At 39.0% G+C, this 23,796-nt stretch overlaps 1 protein-coding gene across 1 annotated transcript; it reads left to right on the top strand.

Annotated features, from left to right (window-relative positions):
* The first annotated feature begins 7,986 nt into the window (after positions 1 to 7,986).
* LOC110719301 (pyruvate decarboxylase 2) lies at positions 7,987 to 13,182 on the top strand. Its single transcript, XM_021898190.1, has 6 exons — positions 7,987 to 8,834; positions 8,952 to 9,115; positions 10,913 to 11,563; positions 11,655 to 11,772; positions 12,478 to 12,666; positions 12,774 to 13,182. The coding sequence occupies exons 1-6, from the start codon at positions 8,307 to 8,309 to the stop codon at positions 12,942 to 12,944; spliced, it is 1,821 nt and encodes a 606-aa protein (XP_021753882.1). The 5' UTR covers positions 7,987 to 8,306; the 3' UTR covers positions 12,945 to 13,182.
* The last annotated feature ends 10,614 nt before the right edge of the window (positions 13,183 to 23,796 follow it).

Here is a 23,796-nt window from a genome sequence, read left to right on the forward strand (position 1 = left end):
TACTTTTGTTTTGATGTTTTCTTATCAACTTTCTTATTATGAAACTTTGGTTGCAATATATCAAATTAAAAGACGGACTTGACTTCAGGCAGCGTTAAACTTATATTTTACGGATTTAATTTGCATTGGATTTGCGTTCTGACTCAGTATCACATTTTTTTCTACTTATATATTAGTTCATAGTCATACAATATTATATCCAAAAAGTAAAAATAAAAGGCAAGGGAATTGAAAGATATCAATTTAATTAGGTTTATATTCACTAAACCATTAAATCATACTCTACAAGAAAATTCTTTATGCTCACTTTTCACCTCTTATTAAATAGTTGATCTTAAAAGATATATATATATATATATATATATATATATATATATATATATATATATATATATATATATATATATATATATATATATATATAATAATTCAAATCTTCTTCTTCATCCACCAATTTTTTCCTCACAATAATCACACTTAAAATCATGCAACTAAAAATCCTACCATTTCTACTCACCCAAATCAAAAAGTTCTACTCTTCTCCTCAACTCAATCACTTTCTCTATGAATGTAAGTTAAAGACAAACCAGTAACCTGAATGTTTTACCTAATACATCAAGAAACTTTATTTGTACTAAACATGCATTACTTTTATACCAAATGTGCGTATTTTTTAAATAAAATGTGCATTCTACTCTTCTATTTATAAAATAACACTCTTGTTCAAAGATTCAATAAGTCAAGAATTAAATATAAATAAAGAGTTAATAAGCCACATAAGGAGTTAATTCATCCTAAAACATGAACATGAACATCGCATTGTTTTTATTCTTCATATCTTATGCTAGCTTGATTTTCTTCATGCAAGTCACTCTTGTCTCCATAAAAATAATTATAAGCCGGTAATCATCAAACCTGCATACATTTAAAAAAAAGAGTATATTTTGAGAATTTACATTAATATTTAAACAAAAAACCCCAAAAATAACATGTTTGTAGATATGAGAATCGAGAGTAAGAAACGTTTGCCATATTTAAGATACTTTTTTATTTGGACAGTTGCGACTATCATGATAATCATAAGCCCCGCATGCTTTATAGTTCCATTTGGGTTTCTCACTCTGCTCAATTATCTTCTCCCTTTCTCCTACTATTTTATGCCTTTTGCCTTTGTTCTTTGATTGTATAGGATTTTGTATGTTGAGAGTAGAAGATGCACTAGGGCCAACAAAAAGCTCCATCTCCTGAGTTTTTGTCACTTGAGTACTTGTACCTCTTTCTACCAAATTCTTACTAACTCTCTAAGAGTATTAAAAAGAAGTTGCAAACCTTCCTCATTTCTCTGCAAGGCCTACACTATTAAAATTTCTAACCACAACTCCCCTAACATCTTACTTACCATGTTTATCTTTCTACAATCTTCAAGGAGGTTAACATTCATATCAAAAATTGTCCTTTTAGTTGCCTCTTTTGTCCAACGATCAACAATGTAGTACTCTGGAATCTTTCTAATCTGTCTTGCACTTAAAACACAAATTGCATGTTTGCATAAAATTCCCAATCTCTCAAACAACTTGCAAGAACATGATGTCATTAGTGATTTGGGTAAAAATATCCAGGCCACGTGGCCTAATCAGAAGGGGACACGTGTCACCCCAGGAAAGGTCCAGAAAGGATCAATCACCAGTTGACACATGGCATTCCCCAATCATCAGGGAGAAAAGAGGCTTTCAAAGGCCTAAATCCCTAGAACGCCGCAAAAACAGCGCAACCCATTTACCTAGGTTGATGACCTAGAAAAGGGGAACACTGATCCCCATGACCCTATAAATAGGGAGATTTACCCCAATTTAGGGAGACTTTCACTTGTTACATCACAATCAATTCTCTTACAACAGAGAAAACACCTGATCTCGAGTTCCGAAAAGATCTACTTTTATTTTCCGCACTTTTTACTCTCCTTCGACTCTTACTAACTTGATCGTTAGAGGCGGAACTCCGCACAACTGGAGCTTCCGTTTGTTTGCAAGTACAGCCAACGAGGACCCAATCTTGGTGGCATAACCCTCCCGCAGGACACATAAAAAACCCCGAAACATTTGGCGCCGTCTATGGGGAAAGTGCCTTTAAGATGGTTTCTCAAGAGACTGTACTGCCTCCTGAGGACAAACGTCCAGAAGCAGAGGTCCACTTGAACCATGATACAAATTTTGATCCAGAGGTCGAAGTGTACACGACCAAAGATGGATCCCTTAAAACCAGACCCATTTGTTCCAAGGATAACAGGGAACGGGGCGTTGATCAGGCGGGTCCGGGTAAGTCAACCGGCCAGCCCCAGGCGGTAGGATAGGCTGCTCACATCACCCGAGAAGAGTTCATGAAATTTATGACGAGCTTCAGGGGGGAGATGAAGGACCTGATCTCCAAGAAAACGGATGGACCCAGTAAGGGTCAGTCGGCAAAAAGGCCCTTTCACTCTGAGAAGGCTAAGTCGGTGAAAGACAGGTAGCCCACTCTGCATCCCAATACAAAGGAAGGGGGCAGGCCTTTTATTGATTGGTCTAAATTCCGCTTCCCAGACCAGGGAAAGAGGAAGCCTATACAGTATACTGAGCTGGATGCCAGCAAGAAGACTTACTTTGATGCTCGACTTATCATTGAGCAAAAGAGAAACAAGCAAATGTCTGACTCGGCTTCAACGTTGACTATGCTAGATAGCTTTAGGAATACCTCTATGAGGTATTCCCAATCTGTACAGGAGAACCTATGAGGCGACCCTTCTGTCCATATAGGTCCTCGAATGATAGGCTCGGTCCCGTATGTGCCCCAACAACCATACAGGTCGTTTGCTCAACCATATCAGCAACCTACCCTCTTCGGGGGTTAGGCGGCATTTCAAGTCCAGCCATTGGACTGGCAGCTCTATCTGCTAAAACTTGGTGAATAACCTTCTGCGTTCTCCAAAGAATTAACCGAGGCAGCACAGCCGGCCAAGGTTAAGAATGTTTTGGTTGGAGCCTATGACGGCACCACCACCACCTGATGGCTTATACAGGAGTTGGATGATGATGCATGGTCTAGATGCTTTCCAAATACACTGAAGGGCATTGCTCAAGAGTGGTTCGGCAACCTGTCGCCTGGGTGCATAAATAATTTCAGGACGCTTGCGTTCTTGTTTGCCTCTAACTTCTCCATGAATATACCTGCCAAAAAGGCAAGTCTTGACTGGGGCGCGGTACAACAGGGAGACAGGGAGGGGCTCCGTTCTTATATCAGGCGGTTCAATCTGGTGAGAATCCAGATCCAAGAACTGTCTGACGATGTTGCTTATACGGACTTCTTCAAGGGTCTGAAAGACGGGTTAACTTTTAAGTTTGACCTCGTCCGTAAGAGAATCACCACTCTTCAAGAGGCTCTGATGGAGGCGGAAGCTTATATAAAAGCGACCGAACTCTGCTCCACCAACAAGCAGTCGGACTCAAAGAAGTTTGACAAACAAAAAGGGAGTTAGCAAGATCAGCCGGCTCAAAAAGCTGAAGAGAGAAAGAAAAGAAAAGAAGTCTTGGCGGTTGAGGACTCTGATTAGCCGTCCAAAAAGAAGAGAGAGTTTAAACCTTACGTCCCCAAGTACGAGTTTAGCAAGGACTGCTACTTTATCCTCATGGAGATAAAAGACCGGGTAACTATTGAGAAGCCCGCAGCTATGAAGGGTCCGGCTAAAAACCAGAACAAAAACAAGTACTGCCATTTCCACGAGCATATTGGCCATGACACCAACGACTTCTATAACCTGAAGCGGTTGTTGGACGGATTGGCTGATAAAGAGTTGCTGAAATCCTAAATCTTCAAGTCCAAGGTGACCTGAAGACAGATCCCAAGCAGCCATCAAAAAAGTCAGTAAAGGCTGATTGTGGTTCGAACACTAATTCGGACATGATCTGCACCATTGCAGGCGGCTTTGCCTGTGGGGGCCCAACTATCAAAGGCACCAAGGACCATGTCAAACAGATGGACGTCAGCTAAGTCGATGAAGGTCGAACGTCTGCCGACACCTTTCCTGAGGTCATCATTTATGAAAAGGACCGTGGCGAAGTCTGTCGGCCGCATGATGACCCCATTGTCATTGAATGTAAGGTGGCCAATCAAAAGGTTGGTCGGATCCTTATTGACACAAGCAACTCGTCTGACATTATTAGCTGGCGTTGTCTGTCCAAGCTGAAGTACAAGCCAGGAAGCATGCACAAGGTCTCACACCCCTTGGTTGGTTTTGGGGGTGGAGTTGTACACCTAGTAGGTCGCATTGATCTACCCATCCGGCTGGGAGAGAGGGGGAAATGCGTAATATGGTTGTCCAGTTCTTGGTCATAGAGGAGCTGACCACCTATAACATGATAATAAGTTGTCCGACTCTGAACGAATCCAAGACCGTCATTATTCCATCCCTCATGTTGCTGAAATTTGAAAGAGATGATGGTTTTGTTGGCTCCTTGAGTGAAGACCAGAATACGACCCAAGAGTGCTATCTCTCGGACATCAAGCCCACGGCAGTTGGCTAGGGAGTGGAACCAATAGACTTTGACGATGTCAAGGAACCTAAGTCTGCCCTACAAGCAAGCGGCAAAAAAAGAAAGGTCGACCAGTTGGTGACTGTCAAGAAAGAGAAGCAATAGGAATCATTGACCGGGGAACGGTTAGATGACCTCCGTCCCCAGCCGGCTGGTGAACACATTGACATCGCTCTAGATGACACACGTCCGGAGCGAACTGTAAAGGTTGGGACGGTTGCTTTTGCAAAGCTGGGGGCAGACTTGCACAATCTGCTGAAGGAATTCAAGGACATTTTTGCCTTTGAAGTGGAAGAGATGCCAGGTATCAGCCCGGATTTCGCCATCCATAAGCGCGCCGTGGATCCAAAAAAGAAGCCTGTTAGGCAAAAGAAAAGAAATCACGGCGAGGAGAGAAGTCAGGCGGCAACCGCCGAAGTAAAGAAGTTGTTAGATGTCGGGTTCATTCGGCAATGTTACTTCCCAGACTGGGTTGTGAATGTTGTTCTTGTGAAGAAGCCGAATGGTACCTAGCGCATGTGTGTTGATTACACTGATCTGAACAAGGCATGTCCGAAGGACAGTTATCCGCTTTTAAAGATCGACAATCTAGTCGACTCGACAGCCGAACATGCCTTGATGAGTTTCATGGACGCCTATTTTGGCTTTCATCAGATACCCCTGTGGAAAAAAGATCAAGAAAAGACGGCATTCGTCACTGATCATGGGTTATTCTTTTATACTGTGATGTCGTTTGGCTTGAAAAATGCGCCTGCTACTTTCCAACGAATGATTAATATGGTCTTCATTAATTAAATCGGAAGAAACTTAAAGACTTACATTGATGACATGATAGTCAAATCCAAGCTACAGACGGACCATCTTGCTGACCTCCGAGAAACCTTCACCACACTCAGGCGGCACAAGGTCATGTTCAATCCCAAGAAGTGTGTCTTTGTTGTTGAGTCTGGGAAGTTTCTCGAATTTTTTATTTATCAAAGGGGGATAGAGGCCAATCTAGAGAAAATACAGGCGGTCATTATTATGAAGTCACCCCGCACTTTAAGGGAATTTCAGAAGCTAACCGGTTGTCTGGCGGCATTGGGAGATTCCTCAACCAGTTAGGTGACAAGTGCCTCTATTTTTTTCAAGCGATCAGGAAGAAGACCATGTTTGAATGGGGGGATGATGCTGAGGCGGCCTTTCAAAATTTGAAAAAACATTTACACTCTTTTTCAAGGCTTGTTAGCCCTCTGTCCAAAGAGACACTTTACATGTACTTAGATATCTTAGATCATGCCCTCAGTGCTGTCCTCCTTACTGAGAGAGACGACATCCAGCTCCCGATCTATTTCATTAGCCAATCCTTTGATTTTGAGTTGCATAGTGTTCAAGTACTTTGCCAATTAACGACCCAATTAATTAGCTTATTAAAAGATAATACTCCGTATAAGGAACATAAATATGCATAATATTAGTCATCGTCACAAAAAAATTTTGTATCAGCTGATAGATATAATAATTGAGCTAGGACGCAAGGTACAATGAGTTTCAAATCGCGTAAAAATAGATCGAGTAAGATCATCCCGGGTACGTACTCAAAAACCTCTCCCTAGTCAAGAATTATTGAAAACATGAAAGTGGTATGCATGCAGAAGCTAAGTTCGCTGGGTTGGGCATTTCGTTTTCCCAGTTTGTTGCATGGTGTTTGACCTATGAAGACACTTGCTCACAAGTCGTATTAAAAATGACAAATCAAGAAAAAGAGACAAGTACAGTACAACGCCTGTGGGCTTTGGCCGGTGCCATGGTTACGGTGGGTTATATATTATGGTTTGCTAGTTTATAAACCGGTGTGCGCATGCATATGAAGCCCACGTTACCTAATTCAATTTCTTCTAAATAAACTAAACCTGCTTATTAATTAATTAATTAACCCACTTTCTCATAAAAAATAAAAAACAAATTAAAAATTAAGCCACCAACACTTAATTCGTGTCTCCGTACTACGCCACGGCATGAGTTCTCATGCATGCACTCTCTTCCGGTCTTCCAACTTGCATCAATAATGCAACACATAGTGGCATATATGATGACTATTCCTTCCGTTGTCAATACAGATCAAAATTTTAAACTTTACCATAATTTATTTTTCACTAATTTGAGATAATATAGTTATTATATGAGATATTGTTGAAATCATCTCATTGTATTTCCTCTGTTTTCTTTTAAATATAATACATCTTTTTGACACGTTTTTTTAGGAGCTGATTCGAGTAGGTAATCGAGCTACTATATCAAAATAATTTTAACACCACAATTAGAGAAGGATTAGCTAATATATATATAAATTATTTGGACTAATTTGTCCGTTTACTTACTCTAATCACCTACTAAAAAAGCGTGAAAAAAAGGAGTGTTGCATTTAAAAGAAAACGGAGGAAGTATATATTATTAATATCAAATTTTATAATTTTACGGAGATATAATATACTTTAGAACACGTAAGTGTTTGAGACTATAGACAAAGGTGACATAATACGGAGTTGAGTATTTTAAAAAAAAAAAAAAAACAAAACCTTTATTAGTACTAATAAATAGTCGTAATTTCAAACGTCATTTTCTTAACCCATTTGACACTTTGACTCGTATATTCTCCTTCAGTCCTTTGACACAAAGGTGGACCAATACTAGTCTAATTCCATGCAAATTATAATTTGTATACTCCTAACTCCTTACTTTCTGCTTCCCTTTCCATTTTTTATACTTGTATATTTTATTGAGTCAGTTCCTAATTTTAATATTTGTGAAAATTCACTAAATTCATAAACAAATCCAACTTAGGCACTACAAGTGTGTGTACCTACTATGTACTAATTAGTTCTTAATTAAGTGGTTTTTGATATGCCACGTCAACACATGGATGATTAATCAAAACTTAAATACAAAGTTAAAGTTAAGTGTGTTTTTTTTACTACAGTCTGCAAAAGGAGTATCTTTTTGTCAATTCATGTACTATTTATTACGGAGTATTGTCGTTTGCATGTCAAGATATTTCCTTCAAAATTACCGCTAAAATAAACTTTATTAGAATGTTGTATTGGTTGCAATTTTAATTTTTTTCTTCACAGAGTAAAAGAACATAGATAGCTTCCCTCCTATCCAAGTCAAATATATAAACAATAAAATCGTAATGTATGCTATTGCATATCAAACAGAAAAAAGTTGTCGATATTAATTATAATTTGATTAATACAGTAATATTCATTTTGATAATATTTTTGTAGCAATTAATTCATGTTATAAATAGCAAATAAAAATCCTAACCCTTGAAGAAATAAAAGAATTACACTATGGAGTAATATTTTTTAAAATGATGAAAATTCAACAATGTACAAAATACAAACATAATATTCAAACCTCATTATATATAGATCATGTTTATGTAGGTGTATTTGTATTGGCTTAAACCATCCATCCAATAAAACTATCAGTCATCACCACCTTTTTCTCAGCCGCCAATCATAAAAACCAAAACCGCCCCTTGTTTATTTTTCTCCCCTTCACCAAGAAACCCATTTTTCATTTCCTTTTCCCAAAAAAATTAAATTAATTTTATCCACCCTATAAAAGTCCCCATTTTCTCTCAATTTTCTTCCCATAATAATCACGTCCAAACCTAAAAAAATCAACCAAAAAAAACATAATTTCAACAATAATCATTTTCATTCTTACACATTAGTTTCTCTCTCCTCCCAAAAAATGGACACCAAAATTGGATCAATAGACACATGTAACACCCCAACCAACACCACCATCTGTTGCCCCTCCAAAAACGGCGACGTTTCCACCATCCAAACCACCACCACAACCACCATCGCACCACCGGAATCCACCCTGGGCCGTCACCTCGCTCGCCGTCTCGTCCAAATAGGCGTCAACGACGTCTTCTCCGTTCCCGGCGACTTCAACTTAACTCTCCTCGATCATCTCTTAGCCGAGCCTGGTCTCAACCTTGTCGGCTGCTGCAATGAGCTCAACGCCGGTTACGCCGCCGACGGCTATGCTCGCTCTCGCGGCGTCGGTGCTTGCGCTGTTACCTTCACTGTTGGTGGGTTGAGCGTGTTGAATGCTATTGCTGGTGCTTACTCTGAGAATCTACCCGTAATTTGTATCGTTGGTGGTCCTAACTCGAATGATTATGGAACTAACAGAGTTCTTCATCATACTATTGGTTTGCCTGATTTTAGTCAGGAACTTCGTTGCTTTCAAACCATCACTTGTTTTCAGGTTTTTGATCATTAATTGGCGGTTTTTATGTTTTTTTTTTTTTTGAATTTTTTTTTATAAAATTTTTTGTGCTGGATTTTTTGATTGTTTTTTGTTTGTTGGGTTGAAATGTATTAGGCGGTTGTTAATAATCTTGATGATGCACATGATTTGATCGATACGGCGATTTCGACGGCGTTGAAGGAAAGTAAACCGGTGTATATTAGCATCAGCTGTAATTTGTCGGCGATTCCTCATCCTACTTTTAGCCGGGAACCTGTTCCTTTTTCTCTATCTCCTAGGTAAATTCTTCTCTCTGTTTTGATGATTTTTTTTTTTTTTTTTGAATTTTTAGTTGAATATTGCTATTAATTTTTTGTTGTAATCTGTGGAATATAGAGTTTGAGCTTAATGGGTCGAATTGCAGTGAAATATTTGCAAAATAATGGCATAAATTCATGTCTCTGTTTTTTTTTTTTCTTTTTAAAAAAATATTATTTTGCTGGAGTTTTTTTTTTTTTTTTTTATGTTGATACATTATTTGTTTATTTAATGTTAATTATTGTATTATGTCTTGTTATTACTAAATATGATGATAATTTGTGAAGTTAATTGAGTGTTAATGTTATGATTTTGGATAAATATGCGAATATTATACTCCGTAATTACAAATGTGGTGAAATTGTGATTTTGATAATCAAAATTATTTTTTTTTTTAGTTGTAATATATGTGTGATTCTTTGATTTGTTGGGTAAAAAGTTGTTACAATGAACGGAGTGCAACTTTGGATAATAAAATGGTGTGGGTGTATATAATATTGGAATGTTTTGGATTTGTTTTTGTGTTACTTACTACTAGTAGTTGATTAAAGAATCTAGTGTCTGCATTAGGTATATAGAATCCCATGTGATGTGTTGAGAGCTTGGGTTTAATTTATGATGACGTACATTGTAATCGTGTCATACGAGTTGTATGCCTGGTATCCTGATTCTTGAATGTCCTAGAAGTGACCTATTCAAGGTCGTTTGAGTGGGGTTGATAGCGTGTCGTTTTTAGGGCATTTGGCCGATTTGGGATTTGATTTTTGGGAAATTTGAGATTCTCCTACTTGAAATTGATGTATTTACTGCCAGCTTTTAAGATATCTTTTGAATGTGCTGTGATCATAAGAATAATGTGATTGACTGATACCTTTCTTGTGACAATTTTACATTGCCATGATTTGTCTTTGCATCTTGTTGGGTACTAGATCGTTGATGGAGTTTTGATTGTAGTTCAAGAATCTAATCCATCGTTTGCTATAGTATAACACTATAACATGTGATATGCTGAGCTTGAATTTAAATTACCATACATTGGTGTACCTTGTATATAGATTGTCCTGGAAGTGATGCTGTGGGACGATTTTATTTTATTTTTTTTATCCGCGTTCATGGTTGTAGCCAATGCTAATATGAATAGGTATACGGAGGCAGGGCCGTAGATTAGCAAGTGCAAAGAACCCTATTAAGAGCCCGGTTTAAACAAAGAGACATACGAAGTATATAATTTCGTGTACATATTGTTTGTAATTAACAATCCAGTGCAGTTGACAGCCTATTTTATATTTTGTGCATGTGGTGGGGGGTTCAAATCCCCTCATAACCTCCTTGTGATGTGGTGTGCTTGGGTACTTATCTTTTATCCCATACAGTGTATTCCTGTGCCTTGCACCCTGAATAAACCATAATTGACATTTTGGATGACATTTGGTCATGTTATTCATGGTTAGACAGTGGGAGATTTGAGTAGGCTTAAGGTGAAATTGCGAAACGTGACTTAGTATGAATGCATATTGTGACTTAGTATGAATGCATATTGAGACTGGCTGATATCCTTCTTGTTCTGCTTTACCCTATGTCCGAAGCAAGAAAAATGGGATTTTTAATCCTGTTGTGGTGGAAGTTTGTTGAGATCTTTGTTCTTTTCTAGTCTCTGCATCATTTATTTTTATAGAGGTTATTTTGTCTGTAAAAAAATGTCCTGTTGTATGGATACCAGAAATGATGCAATGGCAAATACTTAACGCCTGTTATCTGTAATTTTTGTTGCAATGCAGGTTGAGTAACCCAATGGGACTTCATGCTGCAGTGGAGGCAGCAGCAGATTTTCTAAACAAGGCTGTAAAGCCTGTAATGGTTGGTGGGCCTAAATTGAGGGTGGCAAAGGCCTGTGGCTCTTTTGTTGACTTAGCTGATGCATCTGGATATGCGTTGGCAGTGATGCCCTCGGCCAAAGGCCTAGTACCAGAGCACCATCCTCATTTCATTGGCACATACTGGGGAGCAGTGAGTACTGCTTTTTGTGCTGAAATTGTCGAGTCAGCTGACGCATATCTGTTTGCAGGCCCTATTTTCAATGACTATAGCTCTGTCGGGTATTCTTTGCTTCTCAAGAGAGAAAAGGCAATCCTTGTGCAGCCTGATAGGGTCGTTATTGGCAACGGCCCTGCATTTGGCTGTGTTCTGATGAAAGACTTTTTGAAAGAGTTAGCCAAGAAAATCAAGAAAAACACAACAGCCTTTGAAAACTACAGTAGAATTTTTGTTCCCGAGGGAAAGCCTCTGAAGTCTGAGCCTCATGAGCCACTGAGGGTCAATGTCCTTTTTCAGCACGTACAGAAATTGCTTACAAGTGACACAGCTGTGATAGCTGAGACAGGGGACTCGTGGTTCAATTGTCAGAAGTTAAAGTTACCCGAGGGATGCGGGTATGCTTTGTCAATGTGAATAACTCTTTGCTCAATGTTGAATTATCATTTCTTTTTGGTGTGTAAATTAAACAGGATTTGGGTTTTCCAGGTACGAGTTCCAGATGCAATATGGATCTATTGGGTGGTCGGTTGGTGCTACTCTTGGTTATGCTCAAGCTGTTCCCAATAAGAGGGTTCTTGCTTTCATAGGTGATGGGAGTTTCCAGGTATTCCTAGTCTTTTCTTTTTGTGTTATCCCAGCTAAATTTCGTGTTGAAGCAATATATATATTTTATTTGTCATATGTAGATGCAAATCGAATGTTTTTGCTTCAATGTACCTTACCTTGAATATACCGTCTTTTGCAGTCATGGATGCATCCACTAGGTATCTTTGTTGGTATAGTTTACTTGCGTTTGTATTATGTTCTCCGACTAGATAGTAATCATTACAGTATATTTGATGTCAAGTAAGTAATGAAGACTATTTTCTATTTAATATGCACTAATTATCAAATTAAGTAGTTAATTGGTACCCATTAATCCTGCCAGTAATGGCCAGTTTATGGGAATCGATAATTACCTGTCTAAAACTATAACTAATTTGACAAAAAGTTAAGCTGTTTAAGAGCAAGGAATAGGATATCCTCCCTGACCATGAAATATCCTCAATAGCGGTCCTTAAATTGGTTAGAATGTCTATCAGAGTTTTGCTCTCAAATCTGATTTCAGTTGTACTGTCCTTGGATATTCTCCAATGAAGAACATAGGGACCATTAGTTTTACTTTCCAGGGGCGAGTTGCAGGACCCAGCCATTCATATGCACAATGTACTCTATTTAACTCATTCATGCTTCTTGGCAGAAAATTACTCTGATGTGAAGTGTTTTTTTTTTTTTTTTTCTTGCACTTCTGATTTGCTCCCCTGCTTAGGTTACCGCTCAAGATGTATCAACAATGTTGCGGTGTGAGCAAAAGACTATCATCTTCTTGATCAACAATGGTGGATACACCATTGAAGTTGAGATCCATGATGGTCCATACAATGTCATCAAAAACTGGAACTACACAGCTCTTATTGAGGCAATTCACAATGGTGAAGGGAATTGCTGGACAGCTAAGGTCTGTTTTGAACATCAGCATGCTTTTAACATTACAAGTTACCTGTTTACTAGTCTTTCATTGTTTTCGTTGCTAATGGAGTCTCTGGGCTTTGCATTTCTGGACAGGTCTTTAATGAAGAGCAGCTTGTTGAAGCAATTGAGACCGCGACAGGACCAAAGAAAGATTGCCTGTGCTTCATTGAGGTGATAGTGCACAAGGATGATACAAGCAAAGAACTGCTTGAATGGGGATCCCGAGTATCTGCTGCTAACAGCCGTCCCCCAAATCCCCAGTAGGCCTGATTCCATCACTAGATTCCCTACATAAAAGAAAACTTTGGTTTTGAGTTTCACGTTTTGTTTATGCGATTTTCTCGTTGCTTAGCAAGTTTTGCTATGGGGTTAATGTTTAGTATTAAGTAATCTAGTAGTAACATCCTAAATTGCTAATGCGGATTTGTGTATAGACTATCCTTTTTATAAGCAAGCCTTTTTATCCTCTTTCTGAAAATAATTGATTCTGAAATGTTCATCATCTTTGTTTATGCTTATTGGATACATCAGAACAAGTTACAGCCCTACAGGATACAGGTTAAAGTCATTAAGGCCTGCCTTTGCTATAGTGAGCTTAAATATTTAAGGATTTCAATCAATTCCATTTGAGTCTCTTAAAATTCAAGAAATTTTTATGTACAAGTAAAATCATCGACATTAAACAAATATACTAATTTCTATATGATTCGGAGACATTAAACAGTAATACTAATTGGACAATTCAGAGTAACGATATGCTAAGTAAATCTTAGTAGCAATATGCTACATTCACCAGTAACAACCTATATCTGCTGAACGTATCAATATTCAATACATAATGTATGATTATACAAGTTTGCCGAACAAGTTTAGTCTCAAGCCTAAGTTACAGGGTCTAAATCGCGGCATGATCTGGTTGGCTGGGTCGATAATTATATGGCACAGAAGAAGCCCTGCTGCCACAAACGATGCCTTCTTCATAGAATTGCAACCCACCATAACTTAACAATCCTTAATTCCTTACTGAACTATTATCACATGTAAGAATAAAAACTCCAGTAATAAATGTATAAATATACTGTGGTAATGAAGGAAATAAATAATGCTAAAGATGATTAACAAATAATAATATAATCGATCATTATAACAATAAACTAATGAATAGTAAAATATCACACCAATCAACGTTTCTCAGCATAAAATCAATCTTACATACATTTCACCAACTAATTAAGCAAGATCAACTTTAAGTAGTCTTTAACATATACTCTACTTCGGTACTTCCAAGCAATCTTTCATACATCACCAACTAGTTAATTTAGTACCAAGGATAATCTTCTACTCTAGTCCCAAACAATGTGATTATGTGAAGGTACGTTTAGGACCAAGAATGGCAAAATTAATACGGTTCTCCGATTGAAACGACATGACTCGAGACTTGACTCACTTCTCGCTCTCTCCTCTCTCTAAAACCCTAGCCTCCATTGTACAAATTATATTATCTATGCATGCGATTAAAATCAACAAAATCATCTGTACAATTAAATTCATCATCGACAATAAACTATACTCCGTAATTCTAATATCTAGCTATCCGATTAGAGTAACAATATGCTCTATATGCTAAGTCAGACCAAGTAGCAATGAGCCACATATTCATCAGTAACAAATAAAAACCTACTTCTGTTAACGTATGTATCACTATATTTTGTATGATTATATAAGTTTGCCGAACAATTTTAGGGTCTTAATTTCCGAACACTAAGTTTCAGGGTCTTAATCACAACTTAACATGACCTGTATAATTAATCCTAACTTACCACTAGCACATTTTATTAGAACTAAAACACCAGAAATATGTATAAATAATAATAATGTAGTTGCTAAAAAGATGATTAACGAATAGTAATATAATCATATTTAATCGAGAAACAATGATAGTACGTAAGATATCATACTAATAAACAAATGTTTTCTACATAAAATCAATCTTTCTACTGCCTACATAACATAAATCACACCAACTAATTAAATGTTCTCTAAACAAGATCAACTTATAAAACGTACATATAGTTAATTTAATACCAAGGACAATCTTCTACTCTATTCCCAAACAATGTGAAGGTACGTTTAGGACCAAGAATGACAAAATTAATACGGTTCTCCGATCGAAACGAAACGACTCGAATGGTGTCCCCTAGCTTCAATCCCTTGCCCAATCTCAATTTGTTCCAATTATGCTTCAAAACGTATCTATATGAACCCTTGTCGTAGTTCCATCGACTTAGATGCATATTGTATATGGACGACCCCATGATCACTTTCACGTCAATGTGAGCATTCTTGTTATCACCAACTTTCTTTTCAAGAAAAGCATCTTCACCACGGCTTAGAAACACCTGGACAACTTGCTTCTTAGGGAGTGACAATCGCGCTTGTTTACCATTCATGTCGGATTCTGTAAGTTTCTTGTCCAAGAGTATTTTAGCATCACTGATGTCTTTAAAATCCATATTATTGCTCTTGATGTGTTGACACAATAACTCTAACAATGCACCATTGTTCTTACTATCAACATCAGTAGATTGATCGCCTCTAAGACGTTTCGAATTGTGGGGTTTATCTAGTACATGATGATCATCACGGGTAAGAGGTTCTTGATTGGTAGTAGAAAAAGCCAAGGCATAAGTTCGTTTTTTAGGTGGGAGAGACATATCAAAAACTACATCATGTTGATTAGTAGTAAAAACAGCAAGAGCGAAGGCATAAGTTCGTTTTTTGGGTGGGAGAGACATAATGTCAACAAATTTTTTGTTACTCATCACCATCTTTTCTTGGTTGATCTTGTGGTGGTACGAAGCTAAGGGTGTTTGGTTTTCGAATTCGGCGACGGAATGGAAGGAAAGGAAATAGGAGGTAGGGATATATGATGAGGGGTTTAATGATGTTAGGAGCACAGAGATTATTGTGAAAGGATGCGTAGACTGTTAAGAGTATATATAGATTATAGAATGAATAGCATGCATGTATGATTTAGTTTAGGAAAGTTTGATATTGCCGATTAAAATCATAGAGTTAATGAAGTACTTGATGGTCAAGCTAAGTACATTCCTAAATTAAGTTACCAAATAATATCCAAACGATTTTGTGCGCTAAATCTAAAAGATTAAACGGTTATTTTTTGTCATCAAGTTTCAAGTATAATCAAGAATAATGAATATCATATCATATATACACTAATAGGTTTAGGAAAGTTTGATGGTGTAGATAGAATTAATGAATGGAATGATGACAAGTACTTTCCTAAACTAAACCAAAGAATGTAACTAAGTGCTACTTAAATCTACAAGACTTTGCGCGTAATAATTTCCTTAGTTTTCCCATTTTTAACGGCTAGTCTTTACGAGTATTTTTTATCAAGTAACAAGTAAATAATCTATCCTCAAAAAAAAAAAAAAAAAGTTTAATCTATCCATATTAACCCCCAAAACAAAAGGCAAAACCAGTTTTACCATATGTCGGCTAGTAATATTTTTTTTTTTTTTTTTTTTTTTTGAAGATTGGAAGCAATAGTAATAATCCTTTTTAATTTCCTTTCGTATCTTGCAAATGAATTTGTTTGGTCGAACGATTTTTGTTTGTAAAGTATTTTCTCCATCCCAAAATAATTGTTACACTTGATTTTTTTTATCATTAAGTTTGACCACCAAAAAATAGTATATATAATAATTTTTTAAAAATACTTTATATTCAAATAATATACATTTAGGATAAATTCACTGACAATTTGTTCATTAACATTTTATTTAATATAATATAAAAAAAAATGGTTAAAGTTGAGGAAAAAAAAAAAAAGTCAAGTGTCAATTATTCTAGGAGGAGGGAGTATTCTAACATCCTAATTGGTTTATTCTAGGGGCCTATGTTGTTCAGCTTAATTTCAGTTCATTTCAGTTCAGTTTAGTTCAGTTCCTAATTTCCTTCTCTCATAAACAATTCATTTCAGCTCTATTTACTTCAGTTTAGCCCCAATCAGTTCAGTTCAGTAAATCGAAACAGGCCCCTAATCCTTATGTTCTTTCCTTTAGTCAATTTTTCAATGCAAAATTGTATTGGATAATTAAGATAGCTCAACATATACATATCATAATATAAAAATTATACTACCTCCGTTTCGCATTACTCGCAACAAAGAGGAGTTTTGCGGAGTTTTAGGCAAAAGATCTTAAGCATAATTATTGAAAAATAAGGGCATATACTTAAATATTAATCCAACCCCCCTCCCCAAAAAAAAAATAAAAAAAAAAATTAACTAAATAACCCATCAGTCCATCACCACCCAACAGCACCGAAACCACCCAGCACCACAAAACACAGAACCACCCACCACTCAGCACAAAACACCGAAACAACCACCACCAAGCCGCACAAAACACCGAACCAACCACTACCAGCCGCACAAAACACCGAACCAACCACCACCACCCAGCACCACAAAACACCGAACCAACCACCAACCACCACCTAGCACCACAAAACACCGAACCAACCCACGAACCCAACAAACCCACTAACCCACGAAAACCCACAGATCTGGAAAACCCTTGAACCCACGAACCAACGAACCCAGCAAACCCACCGGGCCACCAACCCTTGAACCCACTAACCCTTGAACCCACAAACCAACGAACTTAGCGAACCCACCAACTCAGCGAATCCAACAAACCCACCGAACCCCACAACAAACCCATGAAAACCCACAAATCTAGAAAACCATGAGAATGGGGTTGGAGGAGGAGAGAGAAAAATAATGGGGATGAGGAAGAAGATGAAGAAATTTGATGATAAAGGAAAAGAGAGAAAGATAATGAATGTGAATGTTGAATGTAGATGAAGGGGAACGAATTTGGTGGGAAGGGTGAAATTAATTAACATTGGGGTTTAATGTAGTGGATTGCTAAACATCGCCCGCAAATCTCCACATAAAGCCCACAAAATTATATTGAAGTTACAATATTGCCCTTGACCTAAAAAACAAAAAAAACACACCCTCAAAAAGAAAATCTCACCCATCTTCTTGCTACCTCTCTCTAAAAAAAAAAATCAAAGTACGGCAATGTCGAGGCGGCAAGGCAAAGAATTGGCGGCGGCTGCGGAGGAGGGAAGGATGGCTCGCGGTGGCAAGGTAATTTTTTTTTTTAAATAAAAAAAAAAACAAACAAAACCACCAATGCACGGTGGGGCGCTTGGTGGTGGCGCCAAATCCGGCAGCCAAAACCACCGGGCTGGCGTTTGGGTAGGACGCCAAGCCACGGCCAGTGGCGTTTGGGACAGGCGCCGCTCACCGTGGTTGGGCGTCCTGCCCAGACGCCAGCCCGGTGGTTTTGGCTGCCAGATCTGGCGCCACCACCAGGCGTGGGGCGTCCTGGCCAGGCACCCCACCGTGCATTGGCGGTTTTGTTTTTATTTTTATTTTATTTTTTTGTTATTATGTATAATATTCTGATTTTTTTTTTTTAAAATCAGAATTTTTTTTTACGTATACTATAATAATGTGTGTTAATTTATTATATTTGTTAATATTTTGGGTTTGTTAATTTTTTGTATTATTGTTTGATGTATATTTTTTTTTTATGTGAAACAAAATTTTTTTTTTTTTTAAATCAGAATTTTTTGTCTTAGTGTTTAATTATTTTCTTTTAAGTTTTTTTTTGTGTGAATTACTGTTTTATGTGTTATGTTTTTTTAAGTGTTAATTTTTTTTGTGTGTCAATTTTATGTGTTAATTTTTTATTGTCTAATATATTTTGTTTTTGAAAATAAGAATGTTAATATATTTTTGGTGCTAACATTTTTTTTAGGGTTAGTAAATTTGTTTTTATTTTTGTTTTATGTTTATACATTACGATATTTTCTATGTGTTGGTTTATTGTTCTTTAATTTTTTTAAGTGTTCTGTTAATTTCTTTTTCACGTTAATTTGTTTGTATTTTTTAGTTTATTTGATTTGGTTATTTGTAGTTATTTTTGTTAAAAAAAATTTGTTTATAAATTTTTTAATTTGTTTTGTAGGTGTCGCAGTTTCGTCATGGTGCGGGGAAGAATATAGACTCTATTAGAAGTACAAAGTATTCGATGGAGAGCTCGGGGCCCAGACATGTTAGAGCCCGTGATATTTCGGCCTCGGCTCGTAGAGAACAGGTTCACCGTCGGGATGAAGAGGAGGAGGAGGAGGAGGAGGATGAGGATGTGGACGATGGGAGTGGACCATATGATGATTACGGTCCATTCAGAGAGAGGCTTGATGACATGTACGAGACGCATATGGTAGAGGTGCGTAAGGGTAGGGATGGTAGGTTTGTTAGTAGATCTGGCACATCATCTGCGTCCACCGTGTATGGGGTAAGAAGAAAACGGTTGAAGGCCGTTAATTATTCTTGGGTTGTTAGGGGTGAGGTGCCCGGGGGGCCTATAGACGGGAGTGTGATTCCTAGCTTTCTGGGACACATAGCTATGCGTATTTGGGAGGACCAGGAGAGGGCTTTGGTGATGGGCTTGTTGAAATGTCATACCCGGGAAAAGACTTGTAAGTTTTTTAGTACATGGGCTTAGGCTTGGCCGGTGGAGAGCGAGATGTTCGAGCGACTGTAGGCCACTGGGGTGAACCACCTTCCTGCCACCATGCACGATAAGATTGACTCTACGCTGATCACGGCTTTTGTTGAGCGATGGCAGCCGGATACGAACTCTTTCCACCTTCCGTTCGGTGAGATGACGGTCATGTTGCATGACGTGGAGGCCATTCTTGGGATTCGTGCAGAGGGTAAACGATTATCTGTTGTCACTGATGCGGATCAGGCAGATTTGTTGGCGAAGTTGTTGGCGGTGGACAGGGCTGCGCTGTACACCGGGGCGCTTGGTGTTTGGGATCACGGCGGTGTGAAGATCGCATCCGTGTTGCAGCGGTGTTTGAACCCAAGTGCACGTAGGACGCACGACGCACAACTGGCTGCTTATGTTTTTCTTCTCCTCGGGTGTACCTTGTTTCCGGATAAGAGCGGCGGAAACAAGCTCAGGCCAGCGACATAGTTGATGCGTGTGAGCCCGACAGCATAGGCCCCAGTTGTCATGGGGGTCGGCTACGTTGGCGTATCTGTATCGCCAACTAGGATTTTCGAGTTGGGCTGACGCGGCAGGTATCACTGGATGTCTGACTTTATTGCAGACCTGGATTTACGAGTATTTTCCTGCATTATGACCACACCGTGACCCGTTTCCTATTGATGATGTGATGCCGCGTGCTTGTGCGTGGAGTCCGCGCTCGGAGAAGAAGTCCGTTGACCGCCTCCAATCGATACGGTTATTACTTGAAAAGATGTCCCCCTTAGAGGTAAAGTGTATAAATTATTTCTAAATTTGTATTGTAATGCATTTATTATATGAATGTTATTAAATTGACAAATTATGTGCAAGTGAACTGGATGTCTTTCGGCCCAAACCCTAGTAATAGGGTACCCCGAACCCTCTACACGGGACTCATTCAGTATCGTGAGATCGTGGAGGCATACATGCCCCAGCGTTGTCTTCGGCAACTTGGATTCGTCCAAGTTGTCCCTCCTCCACCGGCATGGCCGAGTAAGGCGGTCTGATCTGCATTGTCGAAGGAGTACGTAGTCCAATGGCCGGATAGCATGATTGCCACGTGGGAGCAGTTTCCGATGGTCGCCCGCTTATGGACTGCAGAGTTGCAGAGGCCGCCAACTGGGGTGCCTCCCATGTGTGACCACTACTACATGGAATGGTACAACCGGGAGGTTGATTGGAGACCTCGACCATACAGATGCTCATGATATGCCACCGCCTACTGCCGTGGAAGCGGTATGTCTCATAAAACATTTATTGTTGTTTTTTTTATTAAGTGTTGTATGTCGTTATTGAATTTCATGTTTTTTTAAGTGTTGTACATTGTTATTGAATTTCATGTTTTATTGTTCGTTGTGTGTAGTGGATGGGAAAGATAATGCAGATCGGACAAAAACTCTCTCGGGAGAGGGACATCATGAGTGCAGCAGGGAGAGCTGTTGTTGATGAGTTGGAACAGACCCTTGCGCATTGGGAGTCGGCGTCACAGGGGGATTACTGATGTTTTTGGCAGTTTATTTGTTTGTGAAATAGGACATTATCTTTGTAGTTTGTAGAATTTAATACATACGTTTTAGTTTTTAACATTTAAAATTATCGTTTGAGTTTTTAACATTTGAAATTATCGTTGTAGTTTATTACATTTGACATTATCTTTTTACTTTGTAACGCGCAAAGTATGCAACGCAAAAATAAGGTTACATAGAAACAGTGTACAAAAGTAAAACTAAAAAGATGCTAGGGTGTTCCATTGATGGATCCGATCATGATACAGCGCATCCCAACCCTCTACGCTTGGTGTGCGAATGTCGTACCACCGAGGTATGATCGGTGGGATAGGAAAATCGGATGACAGGTCCAGTCGGATGAAATGTTTGTATGACGACCCAAGAAATGCAATAGCTAACTCTCTGACCGGTGTAGTGACGGTCTCACGCGAAGACCAAGGGAGAACCGTTGTACAAGGATAATAAGCTCGACTATGCAATCCCAGCCCGAAATGCATTACCGCGCACTTGTAAATGTTTGCAACGGCAAAGAGATCTAGTGGCGCGTCGAAATAGTGATTTAGACCGCAAGGTCCTCCTCCCCACCGGATACGCCGCAGAGCACTATCCAAGCCGTCCTGGTACACATGACGATAAACATCTCGGTTAGAGGCAATTTCACTGTACATCAACTGACGCACTAAACCGTAGTTGTCTTCGCCCATCTGAAACACATCAGCCACGACCCGGAATCCGCAGTTACCATCTCCAACTACATCATTCCACCCGTCCAAGTATGACGTGATGATGTTAGGTATCCTATCCTTGTATGGAAACTGGTCAATATCAAATCTTTGTTGAACATATCATTAAACACAGTGAACAAGTCAGCAGTAAACTCAAAACCATTATAAAATGTAAATTAAAGTAATCTATTGTACCAGTGCCGGGCATATTCACAGACGAAGAAGACTGGCTACGACTGGATGACGATGTACGACCACGACCACGAGCACGACCACGAATGTACTCAAACGCACTCCTGTTCCGCTGTTGGCGACCTCTAGGTTGCTCGACCCCTTCAGGTTCCTCGTGATCTAAGCAAGACGTGTTGAACATGTCATGCAGTACGTGAGTAGCATCACGAATAATGGAAGGATGACTGGAGGACACTCGGTCATACATCGAACGAAACTGCTCCAACTCCTCCTGTTCATGGTCGACCGTCTGCGTATCTGCATGCTCACCAATAACGAGCGTCCGCTAGAAGGGATGAACCTGATCAACGTGTAACGACGTCCTATCTTGGGTAATTACGCGGTGAATGGTGCATGCGCAAGTTAATCCATGAGTTACTGATATAGCACATCCACACCGAACATCCACTTCATCAGCCAACTCCCTCATCCTGTTGTGCTCGATAAGAATCAACCCCAAGCAGTAGTGTGACACACGCCCATGTAGAATTTTAAATATGAACTGGCTATACATCGTACCATGTCGCCGCCTAGAGTCCTCCAGAGAGTTCCTGATGCCGTTCTTCTGAGTTTCAATTGCCTTGTTTATCCTCTCGAACAGTGTATCTAGAGCAGCGGTGGAAGAATCAGTACAGTCCTTCGTAGCTCTATGAGCACTCTCAACTCTACATGTTGTAGTGTTTCCAAAATGAAGTACTTGGTTTGTCCAATATTTGACAAACTTTTCCCTGTGAGGTGTCCACTACTGCATCACATAGTTAACCACTGCCGGACACCATTGGTACGAATCTGTGAAGTTAGCCAAGGCTCGATTGTACTCTGCCTCTGTGGTAGCTTGTAGGATCTTCCGCCACTTATCATTCACCAATCTCTCTGCCATTTCCAAATTCTTGTTGAAAAGGTTCTAGGCTTTCACCTTCACACAGTTGTTGATGTGCCATGTGCACAACAAGTGCTTCGATTGTGGAAACAGCTCTGCTATTGGGGCAAAGAGACCTCCCTCACAATCACTGACGATGGTTGATGGCTGAACATTAGGGTCGATGTAGTTTCTCAGCTTCTCCAAGACCCAATAATAACTCGGAGCCGTCTCATCCTTGATGACTACATGACCAATTAGAAAGTTCTGGTTCGTTGGAGTCATCCCAATCATCTCAACCAGTGGGAACTTGTACTTGTTTGTCTTGTACGTTGAATCGATCAAAATCACAGTTGTCCAAGACTTGATCATATCAGCACAATCAGGATGCACAAGGAAGAGATGAGTCACCTCCGCTGTATCTTCATCAGAATCATACCAGAACAGGTAACCACGTGTTTGTGCCTGGTGTAGAAGCCGTTGTATAGGGTTCCTTCCCTCTGACCGTTCAAACCTCAGTTTCTGTCTAACGTTGTAGATGTGTCTTTGGTTTGGATGGTCTTCAGGAAATTTCTCTTGCACAGATGCTAATATTTTAGCAGGCTTCACTTGAGCATCACTCATTTCTTTGACAACCAGTTTTGCAGCAGGACTTAAGCCGCTCAACTGTCGATGACCCACTTCATATACTATCATCTCATGGTTGTGATACCCCCTTTTAGAGTAACCCTTCACTTCCCAACCTTTACGATTGTCTAGTTGCCGAACCTTTACTCTGAACTCACACCCACAACCTTTCCGCTTTGTATCAAACCGAGTGGCTGTACTGAAATCTCTTTCTTCGTTTTTGCGATAACGGTCGCATCTCAAAATGCGATCCATTCTACCATCCCGTTGAGATTTATGACTTGTTACTACCAAGCAAAAAGCAGAAGTAATTGCAACCTGTTTGGCCCAATCAATCGCTTATTGAGCATCTTCGAAGGGACCATCATGTACAAATATCCCACTGTAATCATTTCCGTCTCCACCATAATCCTGCATCAATTAGATATTATATTTAAATACATATAATTATGTAAAGCGTAAATTAATACATTTAACACAACATTAACACATAATTAATATCTACATTTTTAATTTGTAAATTTC

The sequence above is a fragment of the Chenopodium quinoa genome, unplaced genomic scaffold (genome assembly GCF_001683475.1).
Source record: "Chenopodium quinoa cultivar QQ74 unplaced genomic scaffold, ASM168347v1, whole genome shotgun sequence".
NCBI lineage: Eukaryota > Viridiplantae > Streptophyta > Magnoliopsida > Caryophyllales > Amaranthaceae > Chenopodium > Chenopodium quinoa.

Coding starts and splice junctions, on each gene's coding strand:
- LOC110719301 (XM_021898190.1), top strand. CDS start 8,307: ATGGACACCAAAATTGGATCAATAGACACATGTAACACCCCAACCAAC. Junction 11,564..11,654: donor AAGTTACCCGAGGGATGCGG/GTATGCTTTGTC, acceptor TGGGTTTTCCAG/GTACGAGTTCCAGATGCAAT. Junction 11,773..12,477: donor TAGGTGATGGGAGTTTCCAG/GTATTCCTAGTC, acceptor TCCCCTGCTTAG/GTTACCGCTCAAGATGTATC.